Source organism: Salvelinus alpinus, chromosome 11 (genome assembly GCF_045679555.1).
Source record: "Salvelinus alpinus chromosome 11, SLU_Salpinus.1, whole genome shotgun sequence".
NCBI lineage: Eukaryota > Metazoa > Chordata > Actinopteri > Salmoniformes > Salmonidae > Salvelinus > Salvelinus alpinus.
In genome coordinates this window covers 60,389,561-60,415,799 of record NC_092096.1, presented here as the reverse complement: position 1 = coordinate 60,415,799, position 26,239 = coordinate 60,389,561, and the positions used below count along the sequence as shown (strand labels likewise).

The 26,239-nt window shown below is 40.8% G+C and overlaps 1 protein-coding gene and 1 long non-coding RNA gene across 3 annotated transcripts; both read left to right on the top strand.

Annotated features, from left to right (window-relative positions):
• The first annotated feature begins 4,949 nt into the window (after window positions 1-4,949).
• Window positions 4,950-16,206, top strand: LOC139534582 (carboxypeptidase Z-like). Of its 2 annotated transcripts, XM_071333823.1 has the most exons (12): window positions 4,954-5,207; window positions 5,724-5,762; window positions 6,840-7,057; window positions 7,244-7,400; window positions 8,888-9,091; window positions 11,245-11,474; window positions 11,735-11,896; window positions 13,198-13,356; window positions 13,676-13,814; window positions 14,844-14,983; window positions 15,083-15,182; window positions 15,282-16,206. In XM_071333823.1, the coding sequence occupies exons 1-12, from the start codon at window positions 5,099-5,101 to the stop codon at window positions 15,629-15,631; spliced, it is 2,007 nt and encodes a 668-aa protein (XP_071189924.1). In that variant the 5' UTR covers window positions 4,954-5,098; the 3' UTR covers window positions 15,632-16,206. The 2 variants fall into 2 exon arrangements, with proteins under 2 accessions (XP_071189923.1, XP_071189924.1); XM_071333822.1 differs by having other exon boundaries at window positions 4,950-5,207; window positions 14,844-15,182.
• A 4,435-nt stretch (window positions 16,207-20,641) lies between these two features.
• LOC139533437 (uncharacterized) lies at window positions 20,642-25,726 on the top strand. Its single transcript, XR_011666748.1, has 4 exons — window positions 20,642-20,787; window positions 21,387-21,448; window positions 21,571-21,701; window positions 22,589-25,726. It is a non-coding gene; the product is annotated as an uncharacterized lncRNA (long non-coding RNA).
• The last annotated feature ends 513 nt before the right edge of the window (window positions 25,727-26,239 follow it).

Here is a 26,239-nt window from a genome sequence, read left to right as displayed (position 1 = left end):
ATATAGAGGGGTGGAGACTTTGCTGGTCTCATTAATATATTTTATAACACATCTCCCCCAGAACTTAATGGAGGATCTGACAAATTTCGCAAGATGTTCTTTCTGGGTGTCCGAGGTTATGTACTGTCAACGGTACAGAGTGGAAGACGGGAAAGCTTAGCTAGTGGCTGACCAGTAGCCATTCGGGCACTGGTGCAATTTCAAGGGGCATCAATTAATTTCTTGAAGTTAAAATGTGAACTTTTCAATGAATGGTACTTGCTGTGGCAAATGCTGCCAACTAGATAGCCATGTTATGTAGCCTATGGACTGTGTTTTAGACTTCTACTGCAGTTGCTCACAATTTCACATCAATCACTGGATATTGATGCACTTTGTATTTCTCTCAGAGCTACTAGTTATAACAGCCAAAGGCAAATGCCATCATGTTTACTATGATAGCGTGTTGTAACTGAATGTACTGCAGGTATTAAGATAATTTTGACTGAAATGGATTTGTACTATTGTGTATATTGTAATACTTTATTCTGCCAGGTGATTGCTGGAAATGTTTATATGGATATTTATAAATAACGGATGTTATCTTTATCAAACTATTTTGCACTGTATGAGAAACCCTAATATGTATTTGTTTAAATGATCTTCAAATAAAAAGAGACGTTCTATAGCAGAAGAATGTTATGTTATGTTCAAGTAAGTGCTTTAAAACACGTTATTGTGTTCGTGCCAGAATTCAATATATGACCGTTTGGCTTTTCAATAGTTGCTTTATCAGAACCTGATTCTTTTTAGATGCACCATGCACACGTGTATTTCATTATGCAGGCCTATGCCACTTGCTGTACTTTGGCAGTGTGTGAGTAAAGCTGTTGGTGAAAAATGTGCAATAAAGCTGTCAAATAACAAGCATCCTTTGATATATATATGGCCATATGACAAGACATGTAGAAGCATATTTAATATCTAATGCCAATCTGGGGATTTCATGTTGACAGATTCCTCACCAGCTGTTTTGCAGGTGCCAGAGGCTGTTCAATGTTTGTGCCACCACACCTCAAATAATCCAATGGGAATGTCAAGTAGTAGGATATGTAGGGGAGAGTGGGGTAAATTGGGCCATTTTTTTATTTTACATTCAGCATCACTCCTTCAAGGGCGATATAGTGTTCTTTCTAACAAAGAGATATATATATATAGTGCCCTCCATTATTTTGGGGACAGTAAAGCATTTTTTTCTATACTCCAAAAGCTTGGATTTGAAATCAAACAATGACTATGAGGTTAACAGTCAGACTGAGCTTTTCATCCATTTCGAGTGATCCGTTTAGAAATGACACTTTTTGTACATTTTACGGGAGCAAAATCATTGGGACAAATTAACTTGTATGTGTATTAAAGTAGTCAAATGTCAAGTATTTAGTACCATATTCATACCACACAATGACTCCATCAAGCTTGTGACTCTACACAAGCTTGATGGAGTCATTGATGGGGGTGGCAGGTAGCCTAGTGGTTAGAGCGTTGGGCCAGTAACCAAAAGGTTGCTAGATCAAATCCCCGAGCTGAAAATCTGTCGTTCTGCCCCTGAACAAGGCAGGGCAGAACGACACTGTTCCTAGGCCGTCATTGTAAATAAGAATTTGTTCTTAACTGACTTGGCTAGTTAAATAAATATGCATTTGCTCTATGCTTTGGTTGTGTTTCAGATGATATTGTGTCCAATAGAAATTAATAGTAAATCATTAATTGTGCCATTTTGGAGTCACTTTTATTTTAAATAATATAGTATGTTTCTAAACACTTCTACATTAATGTGGATGCTACCACGATTACGGATAGTCCTGAATGAATTGTGAATAATGAGTGAGAAAGTTAGACACACAAATATCATACCCCCAAGACATGCTAACCTCTCACCATTACAATAACGGGAAGGTTATAATTTTTTGGGGGGTATGATATTTGTACAAGAAGGTCCTGGTTACCGTCGTCAACCGGCTGCTGCGCCGTGACCTGTACCCCTCGTCTGGCCACAACAGCTCTCTGGATACGGAGAACGATTATACTCTCCAGAGGATCAGTTAATGGCAACATTTTGTCCCTTATACTTTTGCTCCCCTAAAATGGGGCGATTATTTACAACAAGTTCTTTCATTTCTACACGGTTCACCCGATATGGATGAACTTCAACCTCATAGTCATTGTTTGATTTCAAATCCAAACTTTTTAAGTATAGAGCCAAAAGAAGAAAAATGCTTCACTGTCACAAAATATTAGAGGGCACTGTATTTCAGGATGTTGTGTATCCCTGGAAATCAGAATTAATGTAAACATTACAGATTTGAAAACATAGCTTGTCCAAAAAAAAGTGGTCTCTTGGCACAACATACCCCGTGTATGGGGTAAGTTAAGCAGCACGACAGGGTAAGTTAAGCAGCGGGACAGGGTAAGTTGAGCAGGGAGACTGGGTAAGTTGAGCAGCGGTACAGGGTAAGTTGAGCAGGGGGACTGGGTAAGTTGAGCAGCGGGACAGGGTAAGTTGAGCAGCGGGACAGGGGAGGGTTAAGCAGCGGGACAGGGGAGGGTTAAGCAGCGGGACAGGGTAAGTTGAGCAGCGGGACAGGGTAAGTTGAGCAGCGGGACAGGGTAAGTTGAGCAGCGGGACAGGGGAGGGTTAAGCAGCGGGACAGGGTAAGTTGAGCAGCGGGACAGGGTAAGTTGAGCAGCGGGACAGGGTAAGTTGAGCAGCGGGACAGGGTAAGTTAAGCAGCCTACACATTTCTTAAAACCATGTCTATCAGAATCGGTTTTCGTCTTTTAATAACTACACAATTTTGTTCCGTTCCACTGTTCCGACCTGCAAAATAAAGTTCTGAACCGGTTCGACTTCGACCCCGAAAACATAACCGGTTTACATTGTTCCAACTGTTCCTTTTTATTCATTGTTTTGTCATTTTACCCCATTTTTCTCATGATATCCAGTTAAAATCTTGTCTCATCGCTGCAACTCCCCAACGGGCTCGGGAGAGGCGAAGGTTGAGTCATGCGTCCCCCGAAACATGACCCACCAAGCTGCGCTGCTTCTTAACACCTGCTCGCTTAACCCGGAAGCCAGCTGCACTAATGTGTCGGAGGAAACACCGTTCAAATGATGACCAAAGTCAGGTTGCAGGCGCCCGGCCCGCCACAAGGAGTGACTAGAGCGTGATGAGCCAAGTATAGCCTGCTGGCCAAACTCTCCTTTAACACGGACGACGCTGGGCCAATTGTGCACCGTCCTATAGGACTCCCAGTCACGACCTGTTGTGACACAGCCTGGGATCAAACGCCAGGCTGTATTGACACCGCAGCACTGCAATGCAGTGCCTTAGACCGCTGCGCCACTCGGGAGGCCCCTAACTGTTCCTTTTTAAACCTCTGAAATATATATATTTTTACATTAGCTCGACATCAAATTACTTCACCAATCAGTTCGAACAGAGCAGCTTGCTAATGAGTGGGCAAGCTATTGTTTACATGCGAGATGCGACTGAAATTTTGCGGGTGGGGAGAGAGTGGATGGAGGAGGAGACTTGGCCCACATAATTATACCTACGGATGAGTGGCTTCTACGGAGGACCTTTGAATATCTTTGAACTTCCAAGAGTTGGCTTATTGTTGGACCAGAGCTAGCTAGCTAACAAGCTTGTGTGTGTACAGCAGCACCAGAATGAAAAACACTTCTTACCTTTCTGTTGTTAACAAATTCAATGTGAAATGTGATAACTAACATTGAAACAGTTCATCCATTCTTCTCTAATTAAAAATCTATCCCTAATTTCTGAATCATGCTTGTAATGTCAATAGGCTACATTAGCCTAAGCTTCTGAGGGGAGGGGCAGGTAACCTACACACATACTGGCAAAGATTTCAGCTGGCAGGCAGACACTGGAATAAGTTTCTGAGTGACAGAGTGAGGGCTTTGCATAGGTGCCTTGTGGGACTTTTTGTGGGACTGAAAAAAATGCCCGGAATGCAAAATAACATTATTAACCGGTTCCCATGCTTTTAAAATAATGGTTCTGTTCCAGAACAGTATAGATCACTTTTATTCCCAGTTCTGATTCTGTTCCTCAAAAAAACAATTTGTTTTTTGTCCCTGAACCGGCTCCAACCCCTGATTAGCCCACACAGCTACAAGGATGCACTTTCATTCTAGGTTTAGGACCTCATATTAAAGCTCATAGAGACCCCAACTGATGTATGCAATCTAAAAATAATTTACTTTGGTTTAAATACAAGCATCATGAAACCCATAATACAATAAATTCATTTGATTTGGTGAAAATCTGTTCTTTGGACCTAACTTTTTCCATGTAGTTTATTCCTTCACAGACTCCATGAAATAATGATGTCTTCCTAAATATTTGATCAAATTATTAATTTTGTGTATGTTTTCCATTGAAACAAGTTGGCTCTATTTACCACTTTGGTCCAATTTACCCCACTCCCATATCCTGACATTCTTCAAAGCATATTGCTGATTGGTTGAAAGGGATCAAAGGACTGTCTCGAGTAAGGACTAAAGGACTGGAAAAATGTGCCGAGAAAACAATAAGTCGGTGCTATTCGAAATCATTGGGAAGTCCCTACCCCATTGAAGGGGGTTATCTAAGGGTTAAGGTGAGGGTTATGGTTACGGTTACGGGTAAGGGTTAAGGTTAGGGGTCGCCCCAATGATCCCGGATAGCACTGACGGAAAGAAATAGTGGCCTATTATTTTACAGTTAATGTCCACTGTTCACATAATCCAATACATACATTTAGAGGTAAGAAATTAAAAGGTTAACATTGAATAAAAAGGTGGTGGAAATGGTTGCGCAAGACGGTTTATTGTATAGGAATTGGTAACAGGTGTATTTCAGAAAGTTTACTTGCGCAAATTACTTGTTTTCAGGCACAATTCCACCTCCATCCAGCCTTCCATTTCCGTCCGGAACATTTTCCTTTGTAATTTGATAGTCGACCGTAATTCGTGTAATAAACTCACTTTTTAGGGAAGCCCAAAAAGCTTTCGTGCAATTAAGCACAGTAGCCTTGAGGTGCCACATCACAAAATATGGAATATTTTATACGGAGGAAAATGAAGACTATTGTTTTCCTGAATGCACTGGCAACAGTTGTTTGGTGTGCCCCTTCGCTCTGCGACCCCGAAGACGAATTTCTAGGTAAAGTAGGCCAACTCTATTGTTTATGATAACGCACATGGTGTGTTTTATGCATAGGACGGACGTGATGGTGTTTAGGCTAGTTCTGAAATAAAAGTGCATGGTTCAGAAATATTTCATTATATCTCAGACAAGACATGCAAACTGTGATGCTTCTCTTCACAATGTTTATTTACAAGCCAACGGGAACAACAATAAAAAATAACCTCGTGTCACAAATTAGTGCGAAATAAAGTGCTTATTTTTCTTTAGAGAATTATTATAGAACTGTAGACTATAAAGATTGAGGTAGATATTCATCACTAGTGAGAGGTGACCTGATCCAAAGAATGACAATTCTCAGCATTAATACGTTTTTACTGAAAGATAGACATTTGGGAGGAGAGATCGTGAAGCAAGATGAGAGGGTTAATAAAAAGCAGATTTTATAGTGCCACGATAACGCTGGTGATAAATGCGATTCTGCCATCTAGTGTTAAATGCATGACAGCAACTAACAATAGTTTTGTCTTTCAGGTATCTTTTGCAAAGAACCAGAACCAGAACCAGAACAACGTATGTACATTTTATTTTCTTCAATAAATCCTTCAACTCATGTAAATGTGTTGTTTGTAAAGCCTTGGTGACAACATATGCTAAGGTTATTATGACTTTAGGACCAACTGACTATTCTAAACCAATTGAAAGCATCCTAACATGATGTGTTCATTGCACCACAGTTAGATAGCTTAGAACTTACTGTTCTTACCGAAAGAAGGCCTAAAGGACTGTACATTTATAAAATTTTATCAAACCACAGGCTGAACTACCTATCACACTTTTGAAGATGAAGTTTTACTAAGTGATTAGGCTAAATGGGATATTATGGCCTTAAGGCCTCTCCGAGCTATCAAGTGTATTTTTGGATGATAAATGGCTGTATGAAATATTCACATTTTAATCTCCACTGATAATAGAAATATTTGAACTTGATCATTTTTGGTACTGCAGAGAGGTAGCTAGCTATATGAGACAATAAAGAAGTCTTAGACCATGGGGTGGATTCTTCATGCATATCCATATGACTTCTTAATATCAGGTTTTGTTCATTTTCCATGCCAAGGATATGAGTAATGAGCCTTATTGTGTACTGAGCATCTTAGCTAGGTTTCTTAAACAAATTAACTGAGAACAAATGTAAAAGTACAAGAGAAAGAACAACCTGGCCAATACCCCTAAACATACTGATTTACAATGGAGAGAACATATGGTCTCAAAGCAGCATCTTGCAAGCAGGTTAACACTACGCCTACCTGAAAATAATTTATAACAAACCTATTGTTCTATGAAAATGTTGCCACCCACCTTACAAAAGCACCCAAAGGTCTCACCGATGTTAATTGCAAAGATTTCATGAAATTATGAGACAATAAATGGTATTATAACACATTGCATAATGATGAACCTATTGATATAACGGTATCTATTCTATACTTTGATGATTCAACACGGTAAGCTACATTCAGATAAGTCACTCACCATATAAGCTACATTCAGATAAGTCACTCACCATATAAGCTACATTCAGATAAGTCACTCACCATATAATACTGAATTTGTCCTGCTCCTCGGTTGGCTCTTTCCTCTACTCAGCCAAGTGCATGGACATCATGATGAACTACTGCGACGACATGTCCTACACCCACACCGTGTACCCCAACATCCTGGGCCACAGGACCCGCGAGGAGGCCGAGCTGGGCCCCGAGTACCTCCTCGTCAGTGTGGTCCACAACTTGCTCAATGGAGAGTGCACCCCGGACATCCGCATGCTAGGCTGTTCAGTGCTGGTGCCTCGCTGCGAGAAGGAGAAGGTTTGATGCTAACAAAGGATAACGTAATAATACAAATAAATCAAAGAAAATTGTACTTTATATATGTTCCCAACAATTTAATGGGTAAATCTAATAACCAACATTTTGATAATGCAGTGCCTTCTTCAGTAAAAAAAAAAATCCCACTTTCAATAATTGAATAAGGTTTTTCTTTTATAATGTAAGGTGCTGAAGCCGTGCAGGAGTACGTGCGAGGCTGTGAGGAAGAACTGTTACCACGCCTTCGAGGGCATCGAGATGGCCTGGCCATACTTTCTGGACTGTGACCGCTTCTTTGTCAGTGACCAGGAGGGCTGTTACGACCCACTGGAGGGCTTACGAGGTAACGACCACAGTTTAACTGGTGTGTCATAAAAATGACTATCAATATATGATAGTGACAACAGTATGACACTAACTGTGCAGTATGATGTTGACTCAAATAATATTTTCATGCATAAAACAATCCCTTGAGCAAAATGTAAAACTAGAGAACCATGTGTGTCAATATTATTACAAGATTATGTCATTATAAAGAAAAATAACACCCCAACCCCTCCTAATAACAGAAGTATATTGAGTGGTAACTGAGAATGCAGTTTCTATCCAGATTAATGACAGTCACCTGGTTGCCACATGACTCCTTGTGGCACACCTCAAGAATGTACTTAAACTATTTATGGGTCAATTCAAATGCCTTTTTACATGAACATTCACAGTTTTTGATGATTGTATTATGCTACAATCCTCTCAACACATTTTTTTAATGAACCTTTATTTAACTAGGCAAGTCAGTTAACAACAAATTCTTATTTACAATGACGTTAACATATCTGCCAATAATATCTTGCCTCCTACAAGATATGCGTTTTAACAAGTCTATGAATTCACACTGATAGGTGACAGAGAACTGTAGTATATGTTCACTAGAGCAGTGAGCAGTCTAACTTGAGTTCAGTACAGTTTGTTTCTGCCTGTAGCTGCAAACAACCAACCATTCCAGCTGTGTGATTGCTCTGTGTTCATGAGTCCTCTCTTCCTGTGTACTCTCTCTCTCTCTCTGTTTATCTCTGCAGCTGCTCTATGCCACCATAAACAAGTCCTACAGGAGCCTATACTGACACAATAACAGTTAATGTAGCCATTTTGCTGAAATAAATCATAAATATGCATATTATATATATGATATGGGTGTAGATATACACACAGATGGTGGTACCACATTTTGCATAACAGCTTTTAGTGTAGTATGAAATCTGTAAAAAAAAAAAAAATTGATTCTAACTGAAACACAAGATGTCTGGCAAGCCTTGTAAGCTATGTAATTAATTCCATGCTGATATTTATTTTGAACAGATGTCTCTGGTCTTATGTTTCAACTTCATTCAGTTTCTTACCTTTTAGGTCTTGCACATTTCCCTAAATGAGCACATTTATACAGGGGAGACAGGGGCGAGAATGTAGACCTTTTCCACTTTATGTAATTTCTCTGTCTCCTGACATTTTACAGGGCTCTACTCGACATGAGATGAAAGACTAAGGCCTCATTTAATAATGGGGTATCTCGATATGCACCCGATGAGGCGGTTTATTGACGCATGGTTACGCTTTCAAATGTTAACTTTTCTAGGACACTGAGTCAAAAGTCACACTTGCTAGTTAATACAAAGTGTCATGAACTGGCTTGGAACACTATTGACCTTTATATATTTGGTTACACTTCATAATAACTTCCACAAATAAGACATTACACTTATAACTGTTCATAGATGCTTATAAATGCTTTTCAAATCCTTATCATACAGTGTCACCATCTCTTGTTTATCCTAGCGAAACAGGAAGGTAATACCCCTGAGAAGCCTCATACTGTCATCCAGTTTAGCTATCAGTCTAATGCCCAGATGAACAGCATCCTGAAGAAGACTGCAGCACGATGCTCCGAAATCGCCATGACCTACAGCATTGGCCGCAGTGTGGAGGGCAAAGACCTGCTAGTGATAGAGTTCTCAAACAACCCTGGAGTACATGAATTGCGTAAGTACTAATGGTCCTCGGTGCACTACAGTGTGAGTCCTGGGAATGTTATTTCTTAAACGCTGTCATATGTCTCTCAATTAGGGGCTGATTCCAACATAGGAATTTACGCCATTCCTACGCACTTCAGTATTTGGTATTCAGATTTACCTTATTCAGTCGCGTAACGCGCCATGCAGGTGCTACCTTGCACGCTCTGAATACATTTAATTAAGCTGCTGAAAAGCAAGATATATATATATACTTATTTAGGTTTAGGAAAGTATTTATGAATCATGAATTGGTTTGGAGAGCCTTTACGCACAAAAGAAAGCAGTGGTTTGATTCATTCTGAAAATGGCCACTTTCAGTTCAACCCATGGTAATGTGGGAACATTAGTGTACATAGAATTATAATAGGGAGAATAGTGTACGATACTAGACTATACCCTCGTCTGTTGGTTGCACTAACCATGGAACTGTGTAATGACACGGCCAAGTATTGCGGCATGCATCGGGTTCAAACTGTTACGGCTTGGTCTGCGCTCCGCTCCATAACAATTTCATTTGCTTACATGCCATTTTTTGTATATTATCGACTGTTACTAATGATCCTTAGCAACAACCACACGGCCATGACCGAGGAAACAAAGGGAAGCGATACAATGAAATTAAATGGAATTATAATGTAGGCTAAACTAACTGGGAACTAACAGTAAATTGGCAGTTGAATATGTGTTTGTTATTAGGCCTACTGATGGTCGATACTGATAGTGGCTAATTATTAACATGATAGAAATTATTACACATATAGAAACTTCTGTATGTGTAATGTTTACTGTTAATTTTTATTGTTTATTTCACTTTTGTATATTATCTACCTCACTTGCTTTGGCAATGTTAACACATGTTTCCCATGCCAATAAAGCCCCTTGAATTGAATTGAATTGAATAGGAGACAGAGAAAGCCGGAGTAGGCTATAATTAAGACATTCAGTAGTGCCTATCCCTGCAAGTTAAAAGACTGCAATTTAAACTGCATAATGGCACAGCATTTCATAAACTTTACTGTGGTAAAGTTGATATGCTTCAGTTTGCTGCCATATGACTGGTTTCACATTTATCTCCAGCGATTATAAGATACAATAGACCTAAAACAAGTGTCATTTAGCCTATATTTACAATTCCCTTATCCAAACGGATTACTCATTTACCTAGCTCTTATCAAGTTGTAAATTACAGTGCCTGGAGAACGGTGTTATTTAAATCAAAAAAATTAAATAGATGCTTCTTCCACTTGAAACAGGTAGGTTCACTGGACTTTATTCATGGTTTTCTCACATGTAAAGGTAGTGGAATTCTTCTTCTTTTGTGTTTATTTTATCAGGTAATTGGACTGAGAACACATTTTCATTTACAGCAACAACCTGGGGAATAGTTACAGGGGAGAGGAATGAACCAATAGGAAGCTGGGGATGATTAGGTAACCATGATGGTATGAGGGCCAGATTGGGAATTTACCCAGGACACCAGGGTTAACACCCCTACTCTTACGATGTGTCATGGGATCTTTAGTGACCACAGAGAGTCAGGACACCCGTTTAATGTCCCATCTGAAAGACAGCACCCTACACAGGGAAATGTCCTCAATCACTGCCCTGGGGCATTGGGATCTTTTTCTAGACCAGACAAGAGTGCCTCCTACTGGCCCACCAACACCACTTCCAGCAGCATCTGGTCTCCCATCCAGGACCAACACTGCTTAGTTTCAGAAGGAAACCAGCAGTGGGATGCAGGGTCAGAATATGGCGTTTCTGTACACACATCCGCCACACCGTCAATTATTCGAGCTCCACTCCAAACAAATAGCGGGTGAATAGCATGCTATTCTAATGCTTAAGTACAAGGTCAGAATGCACAGAGAGAAAAGTGCATCAAAAGGGGATTATGTTCCATTCCCGCACACTTAACACGGGTCAGAATCGGGCCCTTAATTATTATTTTGCCTATGTCCACAGTTCAACCAGGGACAATGTAACTTTTCTAAATGTTACACATGACTGTAAGCTGCTGTCTTGGTTAAGTCTCCATGGAAAACAGATCATTCATCTCAAGGGACTCTTTGGTTGAATACATTTAAAAGAAGTCCCTATCCTGTCACCTTCTATCAACAGTTGAACCAGAGATGAAGTACATAGGAAACATGCATGGGAATGAGGTGCTGGGTCGCCAGCTGTTGATCTACCTGGCCCAGTACCTGTGTTCAGAGTACCTGCTGGGGAACCGGCGCATCCAGACCCTGATCAACACCACGCGTATCCACATCCTGCCCTCCATGAACCCAGACGGTTACGAGCTAGCTTCCGCCGAGGTCCAGGACACCATCGACTCTGAGAACGAGGAGGTAGGTTGAATCAACGTTGTTTGACACGTCATTTTAATATTTTGTTTTATCACTGTGTAAAACAAATTGCATTTGCCAGAAAGGTATTAATGTATGTAATCAGTTTCCCAGCTTTTAAAAAAATTCAACAACAGGCCTCAATATTTGGTTTAAACTATCGCTGATTTCATATTACTTGACAGCGACGATCCTACAGTATGCTTTGACATGTCTGCTTTGACTCACATACCAACCTGACTACCACTGTATGAACCCTACAGGCTCAGAACTACAACAGCTGGACCCTGGGTCGAGGCAACGCCCAGAACATTGACCTGAACAGGAACTTCCCTGACCTGACTACGATCGTTTACAGCCGGCGCAGACACAGACGTTTCCGTAGCAACCACATCCCAATCCCAGAGGCTTACTGGTTTGGTAAGGTACAGTATGAATTCCTAGCCATCCATGCTTGCATTTTGTGTGGGATTTTATACTTGCGGATAATAATACATGCATCAAATATTGTGCAATGATGACTGCTTTCAATGTAATTTGGATTTACATTTACATTTTTTGACCTTTCTTATTTACAATGACGGCCTACCAAAAGGCAAAAGGCCTCCTGCGGGGACGGGGGCTGGGATAACACATTTAAAAAGGAAAATATAGGACAAAACACACATCACGACAAGAGCGACAACACCACATAAAGAGAGACCTAAGACAACAACATAGCATGGCAGCAACACATGACAACACAGCATGGTAGAAACATAACATGACAACAACATGGTAGCAACACAACATCACAAAACATGGTACAAACATTATTTGGGCACAGACAACAGCACAAAGGGCAAGAAGGTAGAGACAACAATACATCCCGCAAAGCAGCCACAACGGTCAGTAAGAGTGTCCATGATTGAGTCTTTGATTGAAGAGATTGAGATAAAACTGTCCAGTTTGAGTGTTTGTTGCAGCTCGTTCCAGTCACTAGCTGCAGCGAACTGAAAAGGAGCGACCCAGGGATGTGTGTGCTTTGGGAACCTTTAACAGAATGTGACTGGCGCTGTATGTGGAGGATGAGGGCTGCAGTAGATATCTCAGATAAGGGGGAGTGAGGCCTAAGAGGGTTTTATAAATAAGCATCAACCAGTGGGTCTTACGACGGGTATACAGAGATGATCAGTTTACAGAGGAGTATAGAGTGCAGTGATGTGTCCTATAAGGAGCATTGGTGGCAAATCTGATGGCCAAATGGTAAAGAACATCTAGCCGCTTGAGAGCACCCTTACCTGCCGATCTATAATTTACGTCTCCGTAATCTAGCACGGGTAGGATGGTCATCTGAATCAGGGTTAGTTTGGCAGCTGGGGAGAAAGAGGAGCGATTACGATAGAGGAAACCAAGTCTAGATTTAACTTTAGCCTGCGGCTTTGATATGTGCTGAGAGAAGGACAGTGTACCGTCTAGCCATACTCCCAAGTACTTGTATGAAGTGACTACCTCAATCTCTATGTGTAATGTATCTTCAATGTTAAATATCAAAGTTTGAATTGAGTTTTGATTACCAATCATCAAGTTTGAATTGAGAAGTTGACGATTGGTAATTGCTGTTAACCGTCACCTCACCTGTAGCCTGTTATGCCATCATTTCTTAAACCCTGGGTTTTATTGATGTGCCCAGCTCAAGATGTTGACTGTAATTGATATGCTTGTCTTTATGTGTGTCATAATGCAGGTAGCTCCAGAGACATACGCAGTCATGAAGTGGATCAGATCCTTTCCCTTTGTGCTCTCAGCTAACTTCCACGGAGGGGAGTTGTTGGTGTCCTATCCCTACGACCTCTCCAAACACCCACTAGAGCAGAAGATGTTCTCCCCCACGCCAGATGAACAGGTAGGCGGGACTGACAGCAACATGTACAGTCAATAGGACAACAGCACACTCCAAAATGGACTCCACTCTATGATCTGAAGTGTGTCTGTTGCAGAGAGAAGGCCCGTTGATTGTTCATGCTCTACATATATAAAGATGAATTGTAATTTTTATTTCCTCGACAGTCGTCATGTAACATACATGTAAAGAAAGAAGAAAATGTATCTCAGCTGCTACCAAATCAAACTAATGTAACATATCAAATTTAAAGGTAAACGAAACTACCCATTATATTTTTTATGAATACGACAAAGATAATATATTTTATTTTTGGCTACAGGTATTCAAGCAGATAGCGAGAACATATGCAGATGCCCATGCCACCATGTCAGAAGGAAACTCTGGAAGGTGTGAGAACTTTGGCAGCATCGGCCAGGACGGCATCATAAATGGAGCAAGGTGGTACAGCTTTGCAGGTGGTAAGTAAAAAAAAAAAAAAAAAAGGTCAAATTTAAAAAACAGTCCGGGACTGTTGAAGTGACGATATAGCGAGCGGGTGGCTGGTGGCACCTTCATTTGGGAGGACGGACTCATATTAACGGCTGTAATAGAATGGTATCTATCCATTCATTCCATCACAGCTATCATTATCAAATCAAAGTTTCCTGGTCACGTTCACAGTTTATAGCGGTGCAGCGAAATGCTGGTGTCACTAGCTCCCACCCATGCAGTCAAATGTCAAACAGCTAGAATGTAAAGAAAAGCAAGAAATCAAGAATGGTGTAACGGATGTGAAATGGCTAGCTAGTTAGCGGTGGTGCGCGCTAATAGCGTTTCAATCGGTTATGTCACTCGCTTTGAGACCTTGAAGTAGTGGTTCCCCTTGCTCTGCAAGGGCCGCGGCTTTTGTGGAGCAATGGGTAACAATGCTTCGTGGGTGACTGTTGTTGATGTGTGCAGAGGGTCCCTGGTTTGCGCCCGGGTCGAGGGGACGGACGTAAAGTTATACTGTTACATTGATGCTGTTGACCCGGATCACTGGTTGCTGCGGAAAAGGAGGAGGTTGAAAGGGGGGTGAGTGTAACAGATGTGAAATGGCTAGCTAGTTAGCGGTGGTGCGCGCTAATAGCGTTTCAATCGGTTACGTCACTCGCTTTGAGACCTTGAAGTAGTGGATCCCCTTGCTCTGCAAGGGCCGCGGCTTTTGTGGAGCGATGGGTAACGATGCTTCGTGGGTGACTGTTGTTGATGTGTGCAGAGGGTCCCTGGTTCGCGCGAGGGGACGGACGTAAAGTTATACTGTTACAATGGCAGGAAACTGTTCTTATGAACCATCCTCCTGTGATTGAAATAGCTGATGCAGGCTCAATGAACTTAATAGGCAAGTTATATTATGAACCATGATCGCCACCTGGTGGCACTTTTAGTTATTGTCACTAGTTCGATTATGAAGATGGCGGTTTGTCGTTTCTATCACTGGTACGTTGTTCTTCCTGTCATGTGATCAGGTATGCAGGACTTCAACTACCTCCACACTAACTGTTTTGAGGTGACGGTGGAGTTGGGCTGTGATAAGTTCCCAGCTGAGGAGGAGTTATACACTGGCTGGAAGGACAACAAAGAGGCTCTGCTCACATTCATGGAGTCGGTGAGAGACTTTAAAGCCAGCATTTCATTCCAAAACATCACTCCTTTTCACAAATCTGAGACGAGTTCTCCACTAACCCTGCGTCTCAATGTTTACCAGGTCCACCGTGGAATAAAGGGAATAGTAAAGGATGCGGACGGGAATGGAATCAAAGGGGCAAGGATATCTGTCAGAGGAATAAGGCATGACATCACCACAGGTAAAGTCAGCCTCTCCGATTGGTCATTTTCACTAGAAAATGTCAGTATGGTTCTGGGTGGTAAGCATTTGAAAAAAAACATCCTCACTCTCTCTCTAGCTGAAAACGGAGACTACTGGCGCTTGCTAACCGCTGGCATCCACATCCTGACTGCGTCTGCACCAGGCTACACCAGAGCCATGAAAAAGATCCACCTCCCGGCACGCATGCAGAAAGCAGGCCGGGTGGACTTTGTCCTGCAGAAGGCTGTGGTGGAGCCTGACATGGAGGAGGACTATAGAATCCCATCCATGGGGACCTATGAGGACTTCGACCCCTACAACCAGTTTGAGCGCTACACCATTAGCGAGCAGAACCAGAACGGAGAGGAGGGGCAGGAGAAACCGTGGTGGTGGAGCTACTTTAGCCACGCCCATGGCTCCGCCCCCACCTGGCTTCTCAGAAACTAGCTCATCCCCTAAATATACATAGAATCCTCTATGGCTCCCACTATAGCCTCCTTTCTCAACTCTGGTCCCCGATTACCATCAAGGGTTGCACATACCTCCTACAGGTCAATACTAGCACACCTAATTCAATTAATCAAGGGCTTGATGATTAGTTCAATCACGTGTGCTTATATAAGGGTGGAACAAAAATGTGCAACCCTGGGGGTACTCCAGGACACTGCCCTACACGATCAAAGACTGGTTACTATTTAAGTTGAATATGATTTACATAATGCTATCATACAAGTGTCACATTTTAGTATTACCATTATTATCCATTGCTGCAAACCTGTCGTAACTGAAGCAAAATATAAAATAGCTAGTTGTTCATGATAGCAATATGTAATCTTAATAAGTCATAGTTCATGTAAAGTGTTTTCTCCAAAAGCTAGCCTCCATTTTACAAACTTTTGCCCTGTTAAACTGCTTCACTTTATGACCATAATGCAACACAGGAAGGTTGAAAGGCTTCAACGATTTGTCTCTCCACCCGCACATATTTGTACGTGTTTATAATAAAACATTATTAAAGAACATTCATTTGTTACTATTACTGCTGTTTATGGAGTCCCACCCTACTGAACCTTTGTTAAAGAGAAGCGTTCTTAATGAGTGTGGTGCTTTAAAGTTCAATTTGACCTCACTTGCAGATTTCTACTATGAAGTAAGTTTACTTCATGATAATACTGTAAAGTATCTTCTTCTCAGATAGTGACTGTTGTACTTTACAATAATTGTCCCTGAAGTGTATTCACATGGCAGTAAATGGGAAACTTGTGTGACCGTAGTCTCCTTTAAAATATGTAATGAAACAGATTGGCCACAAGATGGCATCCTAATTCCATTTGTTTTCGTCCATGTTACATTTTCAACTGAACTGCTTTTCCAAGAAAAGCAAATCTTTCCAGCCAACCAATACTGTATCCCCAGTTCTGCCACATGGCAACGTATAGCATCTGTTAAAGAACCAGAGGCACCGTCAGTCTCTTATACCAGTCAACCAACCATGCTTTAAGAACCGGAATGTGTGTCATTTCACATCGCGCTCTGCATCACTTTCTCTAGTGGATCTAGTTGATATCGTCAGTGTTTGTCTCACATTTTACCTAGATATGTGTCATTTCACATAGCGCTCTGCATCACTTTCTCTAGTGGATCTGTGTCATTTCACATAGCGCTCTGCATCACTTTCTCTAGTGGATCTAGTTGATATCGTCAGTGTTTGTCTCACATTTTACCTAGATATGAATTGATCTGAAAAAAAAGTGTCAGTTCTATCTTGTAAATTGTTTTGCCACATGTTAATTTCTGAATATCATTCTGCCTACCCCTTTACAGTGCGCCTGTGCCTTGAAAAAAAAGAGTAGGATATTTGTTGTAAATGGTAAGATGCAGTATAGTCTTGCAATAAGGGATCGTCAAGGAGTGGCTATGCGTTCTATGGAAAATAATGAACGACGCGCTAGCGGAGTGGAACTGACCTTCCACTGAGTTGCATTATTTTCCAGAGAACGCACAGAGCCCGGGGTTGATTATCCCTTTTATACCATGGCTTGCAATATCTTACATTATTTAATACCGTGGACACCATTCCACAGTATGCAGCTAGCGATGAGAATAAATGTTTTCTTCAATCTTCCCTCCAACCATTTGAGATGATGTTCAGTTCTGATATTTAGTAAACGGAGGCCTAATCTGATTTGTGTTTGTGTATATTTCCAGATGTCAGCACTCCTGGCATATCAATCTACAGTTGAACTGTGGCTGCTAGGCTGTTGTCACTTGACCCAATCTGACCAAACACCATCTCCTAGGATCACAACCCAAGGCCAACTCATCACTTATTGAGTTGCTAATGTTTATAATTTATAGGCCTTTCAATAATGCATAAATATACATTCTGTGTCTGTGAAAGGGATTCTTCACACAAATAATTACATTACTTTAGTGTTTCTTGACATTGAAAGTAAAAGGCAAGGAGAGATTGCGACCCACACCTAGCCATACATGGCCTCCCACAAACCCTAATGCATTCGTGACCAAATATGTTTTCGAGTGAATGAATCCCATATATAACATGTCATTATTTGCATGCACAAATCATACATCGCATAGTAAAATGAATACATTTGTATCAATAATATTGTAATTTAGGTGAACTATCTCTTGCTTCAGAAATGTTGTGCATTTATCATTTATGAAATTCAGTCTGTTATAAATAAAATAAAAAAATACATTGTTTAAGTAATCTACATAGTGGTAGGGTACTGTAAATTAGAACATAATTTATTCGTTTTTGTTTAAAGAGATACTTAAGGGTTTTGGCAATGAAGCCCTTTATCTACTTCCCCAGAGCCAGATGAACTCATGCATACCATTTGTATGTCACTGTGGGCAGTTTGAAGTATCCCTTTAAGTCTGGGGTGTAAACAGGATTATCAACTCCACTCTGTGCAGTTCTATGGAAATATACCAATTCCCAGGATCCGTATCACCCCCTGAATCATGGTATATTTCCATAGGACTGCACAAAGCATCATTGATGATTCCTTACATAACACAAGAAAATATAGCATCAATTCCATGTAATTACGCACTGTGAACACCAGTGGCGGTCGGTGCCGTTTAAGATGAAGGAGGAGGATTTTTTTCATGAGCATGGCCTTATTTCTATTACAGCACGTTGGATGACTGTCATTCATATTCCATTTACCCAGTTCAACGTAACATTGATAGGTTCAGGCTACGGCCAGTGGTGGAAAAAGTACCCAATTGTCATACTTGAGTAAAAGTAAAGATACCTTAATAGAAAATGACTCAAGTAAAAGTGAAAGTCACCCAGTAAAATACTACTTGAGTAAAAGTCTAAAAGTATTTGGTTTTAAATGTACTTAAGTATCAAAAGCAAATGTAATTGCTAATATATACTTAAGTATTAAAAGTAAAAGTATAAATACTTTTCAAATTCCTTTTATTAAGCAAACCAGATGGCACAATTTTCATAAAAAGAAAAAAAAAATGACACATAGCCAGGGGCACATTCCAACACTCAGACATCATTTAGAATCAAAACATGTGTTTAGTGAGTCTGCCAGGTCAGAGGCAGTAGGGATGACCAGGGATGTTCTCGTGATAAGTGTGTGAATTAGACAATTGTCCTGTCCTGCTAAGCATTCAAAATGTAACGAGTCCTTTTGGGTGTCAGGGAAAATGTATGGAGTAAAAAGTACTTTAGGAATGTAGGAATGAAGTGAAGTAAAAGTAGTCAAAAATATAAATAGCATAGTACAGATACCCCCAAAAGCTACTTAAGTAGTACTTTCAAGTATTTTTACTTAGTACTTTACACCACTGGTTACTATATGATCTAAAAATGTCCCTATACCCATCATGAGGTTTCTACAACCTAGCCTATGAATGAAAGTTTACAACGTAGGTGTACACAGGTCAAGAGAAAGATTTGAGGTGAGTTTCGAGAGTTTCTATTGGACAAATTATGTTATGTTTATTTCCGTTTCATTCTGTTTACTTCCATTTAAGAAACGTTTTTTTAATTTTTAATTTAATTTTATCCCATTTTCGTGGTATCCAATCGCTAGTAATTACTATCTTGTCTCGTCGCTACAACTCCCGTACGGGCTCGGTCGAAAGCCATGCGTCCTCCGAAGCACAACCCAACCAAGCCATACTGCTTCTTAACACAGCGCGCCTCCAACCCCTCCGGAGGAAACACTGTGTAGAGGAGGAAACACCGTGTACCTGGCCCCCTTGGTTAGCGCGCACTGCGCCCGGCCCGCCACAGGAGTCGCTGGAGCGCGATGAGACAAGGATATCCCTACCGGCCAAACCCTCCCTAACCCGGACGACGCTATGCCAATTGTGCGTCGCCCCACGGACCTCCCGGTCGCGGCCGGCTGCGACAGAGCCTGGGCGCGAACCCAGAGACTCTGGTGGCGCAGCTAGCACTGCGATGCAGTGCTTTCAACAGAATTGTCAGAATGAATACATCCCTGATCACACGCAAATAGTTCACTTTCATAGCCAAATACAAACAGCTTGTTGTATTCCTTCTCGCATCTATGTGCTCTCCTCCTCTCACCTTTTCCCTTCACTTGTGGAATTCAATGCACAACACATCAGCTGTCTGTGACCAGGCAAAAAAAACTTTCCAAGCCAAACCTTCAAATCATAACCGCTACACACAGCTTACATTGTTGTCACCATATTAGCTAAAGTAATGTCGTAGTCAACTTAGCTAATAGAACTAACACGTTAGCAGTTACACCGGCGGGCCCCGGTGGCAATAAAGTAGTCAAACCAAAAGTGTATCTTGACTTGGAAAAGTTTCAGTTTTGGATAGTCATAGCCAGCTGGCTAACATAGCATCCCTTTATTTGGCCTGGGTGTTTGAGTAGGTAGGGTAAACTAGCTAGCTGCATTTGCTAGCTAAGAAAGTGAAAAGAAATGACAAAATATATCTATTTATCTCTTTCTCACTCTTGCTCCTCCATTTTTGAATAAATAAATTCATTCAAAACTGTTCAACTATTGTCTTTCTCTCTCTTTGAGTCAGCTACTCACCACATGTTATGAAGAGCACTGCTAGCTAGCTGTAGCTTATGCTTTCAGTATTGGATTCATTCTCTGATCCTTTGATTGGGTGGATAACATGTCAGTTCATGCGGCAAGAGCTCTGATAGGTTGGAGGATGTTTATTATTACTGTGTAAGTCTTTGGATGTGGGTGAGAACCATGAGCCTCAAAGGTTTGTATTGAAGTCAATGTACCCAGAGGAGGACAAAACAGGGGCGGAGCCAGAGGGGTGTCCGGGGTGGCACTGGACACCCCTGACATCTGATTGGCCACCCCGGATGCCACCCCAAAATTTAATTCGCTACTGGCAGTTTGATGCTGATTGACATCTCATTTCACCTCTTGTTGAAAGAAGACTTTATTTTGACCTTCGGCGGCGCATTTTTCAAATTGAGGAAGAGAGAATATTAACGTTGGTTGCGAAATACAGAATAATAAGAATAAGAAGAACATACAGAAGAAGAGAGAATATTTCCACAGCTCCACAAGCTCTTTTCGCGATTGGCGAAAGCATCATATTTGAAGTAAGTTTTAAGGTTTAGCATCAGGTTTAGGTTTCCTGAACAACTTTTACGAAAGTTGAGTCACTGTGTAAGTTAACGTTAGACCTTTGGCTCCATTAACAGACAGTTAATCAGATAAGAGAGATCGGTTCCCAATTTATCCTAACATTATGTTTACATCTGTGCTAGTAATACACGCATATACAGTTCAGTGTTGTAAGTTACAGTATACAAATGTTTAGTTCATGTGGGGTAAATAGTAGGCTACAGCTGTCAGTGTTCAGCAAGTTAACATTCAGCAATTTGAAATCCATTAACTCAGTTAGATTTCCGTACTTGAACTCAAAACGAACAATTGTTATTATCAATCTGTTAACGTTACTCAAAAGATTACCACATTTTGCAGATAGCCTGTTTGTTATCGTAAAGGTGTAAGAAATTATAGCTAGATAAATTACTTACTGCAGAGTAGGGCTAGACATGATCTAACTAGTAACTTAGGCTGGTAGTTGATTTTAAGGAACAGTTATGATAATGGGGATTTGTAATTAAGATTGGACTAAAATGTGGGTAATTGGATGCTTAGATGTAACCATAGACTGTCTTATTTTTTTGCATAGGGTTAATTCAACATGAAAAGAAAGGGTGAGATATCAGACTTCTGTTCCAAAAGGACCCAATGGTAGGCCAGGCCTATACTTTAAACTACACATTTTAGATAGCAGCTGTTAGTATCTAATCTAGTGGATCCCTTAATTATACATTTCCATAGAGATATGACACATTATTTAACGTGTATTTCAGACATTTCAAGATCCAGAGAACAGGGTCCTGTACAGCTGTATTTGAAAACATTTCCCAGAACTCAGCATGGTACTAGGAATGGGGCTTTCAACAACTCCTGGTATAAGGACAATTCATGGCTTGAATATTCTGTAAGTCAAGATTTTACTTATTGTTTCACCTGTAGACATTTTTCCCTGCCCAATACACCTGAATCTGCCTTTACATCACAGTCAGTCACTGTTTAAAGATTCTGGGTTTAAGCTCCATTCGAAGGCAGAGCATCATATCAATGCTATGTATGCTTGGAATCAGCATAAAAGTGCTATTAACAGCAATTCATCAATGTTAGATGTCATAAATGAGGACCGGAAAAATAAAGTGGAGGAAACCTGTACTTACATTAAAGAAATTGCAGATGTACTCCTATTAACTGCCACTCAAAATATAGCGCAGAGAGGTCATCGAGAGTCTGATGACTCTCACAACAAGGGTCATTTTTTGACAAATAGCAAAGCATGAACCTCTCATAGAGCAAATGATGAATACATGTGGCAATGCTAAGTACACAAGCCACCAAATCCAGAAGGAAGTTCTTGAGGGCTGAGCTGAGATGGTACAAAGTAAAGTAAAAAGAGAAGTAAAAGAAAGTGAAGTTTTTAGTGTAATTGCAGATGAAACAAAAGATTTAAAGAAAAAAGAACAAATGTCTTTAGTTGTGGGGTACTATTACAACGGGGCCATCCACGAAAGCTTTTTACACTTTCAGTCAGCTGAAAGATAAGATGCAGCAGGTCTCACAAAAATGATAATTGATTGCCTTGAAAAACATGGTCTGGACTACAGAAATAATATTTTGGGGCAAGGCTATGATGGTGCATCCGTCATGAGCGGAAACCATTCTGGTGTGTTTGCACGGATTAAAAACAGTGCAAGATTTGCATTTTATGTGCACTGTAATGCACATTGTTTGAATTTGGTTCTTGTCGATGCTGTAAAATCTATGCCTGAGGCAGTTAACTTTTTTGCTCTCCTGCAGAAGCTTTATAACTTTGTATCTGGCTCGTACGTTCATCGCAAGTGGCTTGCAGTTCAGAAAGAGCTGTATCCACAGCAGCAGTCCAGGGAACTACAGAGACTTACGGATGTAAGGTGGGCATGCAGATACAGTTGAAGTCGGAAGTTTACATACACTTAGGTTGGAGTCATTAAAACCCATTTTTCAACTACTCCAGTTGAAAGTCGGTTAGGACATCTACTTTGTGCACAAGTCATTTTCCCAACAATTGTTTACAGACAGATTATTTCACTTATAATTTACTGTATCACAATTCCAGTGGGTCAGAAGTTTACATACACTAAGTTGACAGTGCCTTTAACAGCTTGGACAATTCCAGAAAATGATGTCATGGCTTTAGAAGCTTCTGATAGGCTAATTGACATCATTTGAGTCAATTGGAGGTGTACCTGTGGATGTATTTCAAGGCCTACCTTCAGACTCCGTGCCTCTTTGTTTGGCATCATGGGAAAATCAAAACAAATCAGCCAAGACCTCAGAAAAAAATTATAGACCTCCACAAGTCTGGTTCATCCTTGGGAGCAATTTACAAACGCCTGAAGGTACCGCGTTCATCTGTACAAACATTAGTACGCAAGTATAAACACCATGGGACCACACTGCCGTCATACCGCTCAGGAAGGTGACGCATTCTGTCTCCTAGAGATGAACGTACTTTGGTGCGAGAAGTGCAAATCAATCCCAGAACAACAGCAAAGGACCTTTTGAAGATGCTGGAGGAAACAGGTACAAAGTATCTATATCCACAGTAAAACTAGTCCTATATTGACATAACCTGAAAGGCCGCTCAGCATGGAAGAAGCCACTGCTCCAAAACCGCCATAAAAAAGCCAGACTACGGATTGCAACTGCACATGGGGACAAAGATAGAACTTTTTGGAGAAATGTCCTCTGGTCTGATGAAACAAAAATAGAACTGTTTGGCTATAATGACCATCGTTATGTTTGGAGGAAAAAGGGGGAGGCTTGCAAGTCGAAGAACACCATCCCAACCGTGAAGCACGGGGGTGGCAGCATCATGTTGTGGGGGTGCGTTGCTGCAGGAGGGATGGCATCATGAGGAGAGAAAATTATGTGGATATATTGAAGCAAAATCTCAAGACATCAGTCAGGAAGTTAATGCTTGGTCGCAAATGGGTCTTCCAAATGGACAATGACCCCAAGCATACTTCCAAAGTTGTGGCAAAATGGCTTAAGGACAACAAAGCCAAGGTATTGGAGTGGCCATCACAAAGCCCTGAGCTCAAACCTATAGACAATTCATGGGCAGAATTGAAAAAGCGTATGCGAGCAAGGAGGCCTACAAACCTGACTCAGTTACACCAGCTCTGTAAGGAGGAATGGGCCAAAATTCACCCAACTTTTGACCCAAGTTAAACAATTTAAAGGCAATGCTACCAAATACTAATTGAGTGTATGTAAACTTCTGACCCACTGGGAATGTGATGACAAAAATAAAAGCTGAAGTAAACCATTATCTCCACTATTATTCTGACATTTCACATTCTTAAAATAAAAGTGGTGATCCTAACTGACCTAAGACAGGGAATTTTTACTAGTATTAAATGTCAGGAATTGTGAAAAACTGAGATTAAATGTATTTGGCTAAGGTGTATGTAAACTTCCTACTTCAACTGTATATATCACTCATTCTCATTATAATTATATGATGTATACATTTCAACATTACTGCAATGTTTATTTTAGCACATTTATCTGCGTTTCATGTGTATAAATCCATGTATTTGGCTAAGGTGTATGTAAACTTCCGACTTCAACTGTACATGGCATGCCGTAATCTGAGGGACAGGCTTCCAGTGCTACAGGATATCACACTTGAAAATAATGGCGAAAGATCAGTGGAGGCAAGGGGCCTTCTTTCTCAGATATATTTACATTTTACGGGGCTTTTGGTTACCTTTTGTAAAGTGCTTGGTGATGCCAAATGTCTTTCTGACATGCTCCAATCAAGCTCTCTTGACCTAGCAAGGGCTGTGGATCTAGTAGGTGCCCTTACAGACACATTACAGGACTACAGAAGTGAGGGTTACTTTGGAGAACTATGAAAAGAGGTTGAAGAGATTGCAGAGCACTGCGAAATAAGTGTACAAACAGTGTGTAAAAGACAGCGTTAAACAAGCTTAAGATTTCATGACTCATTGATGATGGGCACTGTAGGACAGAAAAATAGTGACCAAAGTGATGGTGAGAGCTTCCAAAGAGCTATCTTTTATCAGGTGCTTGACAGTCTCACAGCTGAGCTGCAGAGGCGTTTTTCAAAGAAGAATTGCGAGACAATGGAAGGGTTCCAGTCTCTCAACCCAAAGAGTACAACATTCTTGAATGAGGAGCCTCTGTTGGCCTTTGCTCAGACCTTTGAGTCAGATTTAGAGGACCTCAAACATGAGGTTCATCAAACCAAGCGGCTTCTTGATAGGAGAGAGAAAAGTGGAAGGGACAGACCATCTTCCTTGACTTTGTTGTGTTTCTAGAACCTTATAAAGAGGTCTTCCATGAACTATTTTGACTTTGTAAGATTTCTGTTGTTACACCAGTCAGCACTGCTTCTTGAGAGATACGCTTCTCAGCTTTAAAACTGATTAAAACCCACCTTAGGACAACAATGGTTGATGACAGGTTAAGTCACCTCGGAATTCTCAGAGTTGAGTCAAGGAGGGCACGCTCCCTCAACATGGAGGAGTTTGTGAAACATTTTGCCAGTTCTCACCAGAACCGCATAATTATGCTGGTTTAAATCTACCTAGGATAATTTGGCACTTAGGCAGTCCCTCTGGTCATGATTAAAACCTGCACTGTATACTGGCTAGTACACTGACATTCTAAAATGATAAATCCAAAGGGTATCATGTCACACAGATTTAATTTGGTCTTGATTAGGACAATTCCAAAACTTTTCTTTGCTATTAGTTAACATAATGTATATGAGCATAAATATGATACTGTAAGTTTAATATTGATGGGTACCAAATGTTTTTTTATTTTTCAAGTCCATTTCTGCTTGATACCTGGTGTATCAAATTGCAGTGTTTTTTTTGTAAATAAACTATGCAATGTATGTAACACACAAATGCTATCTTATCTCCTTGGTGCTTGAGCTTTATTTTCTGAAACTATTGTGGATGTTCAACACTTAGACACAGATGATATATTCATGAAAACAGAGTGACCCAAGTCTCTCCAGTATGTGTGTGTGTGTGTGTGTGTGTGTGTGTGTGTGTGTGTGTGTGTGTGTGTGTGTGTGTGTGTGTGTGTGTGTGTGTGTGTGTGTGTGTGTGTGTGTGTGTGTGTGTGTGTGTGTGAGAGACAGAGAAACAAATTGAGCTGCAGTTCCAAGGTAGAGACATTGACTATTCATAGTATGTTAAAGAATTCTAGTGAAGTAACCCTTCTGGACCACACTATCTGCCACATTGAAGAGCTCCGGGTTCAGTGAATTATCACTTCTACCTCTAATCAGCAATCATAGAATTCATTCATGCTCCTTAGATGCCAGGTTAGGGTTACACACTCATTTTCTGTCATGGTCTATGGACCCTCTGAAGTAGCCTTGGCAACCCCCTGGCCACCCCATGTATAAAACTCTAGTTCCGC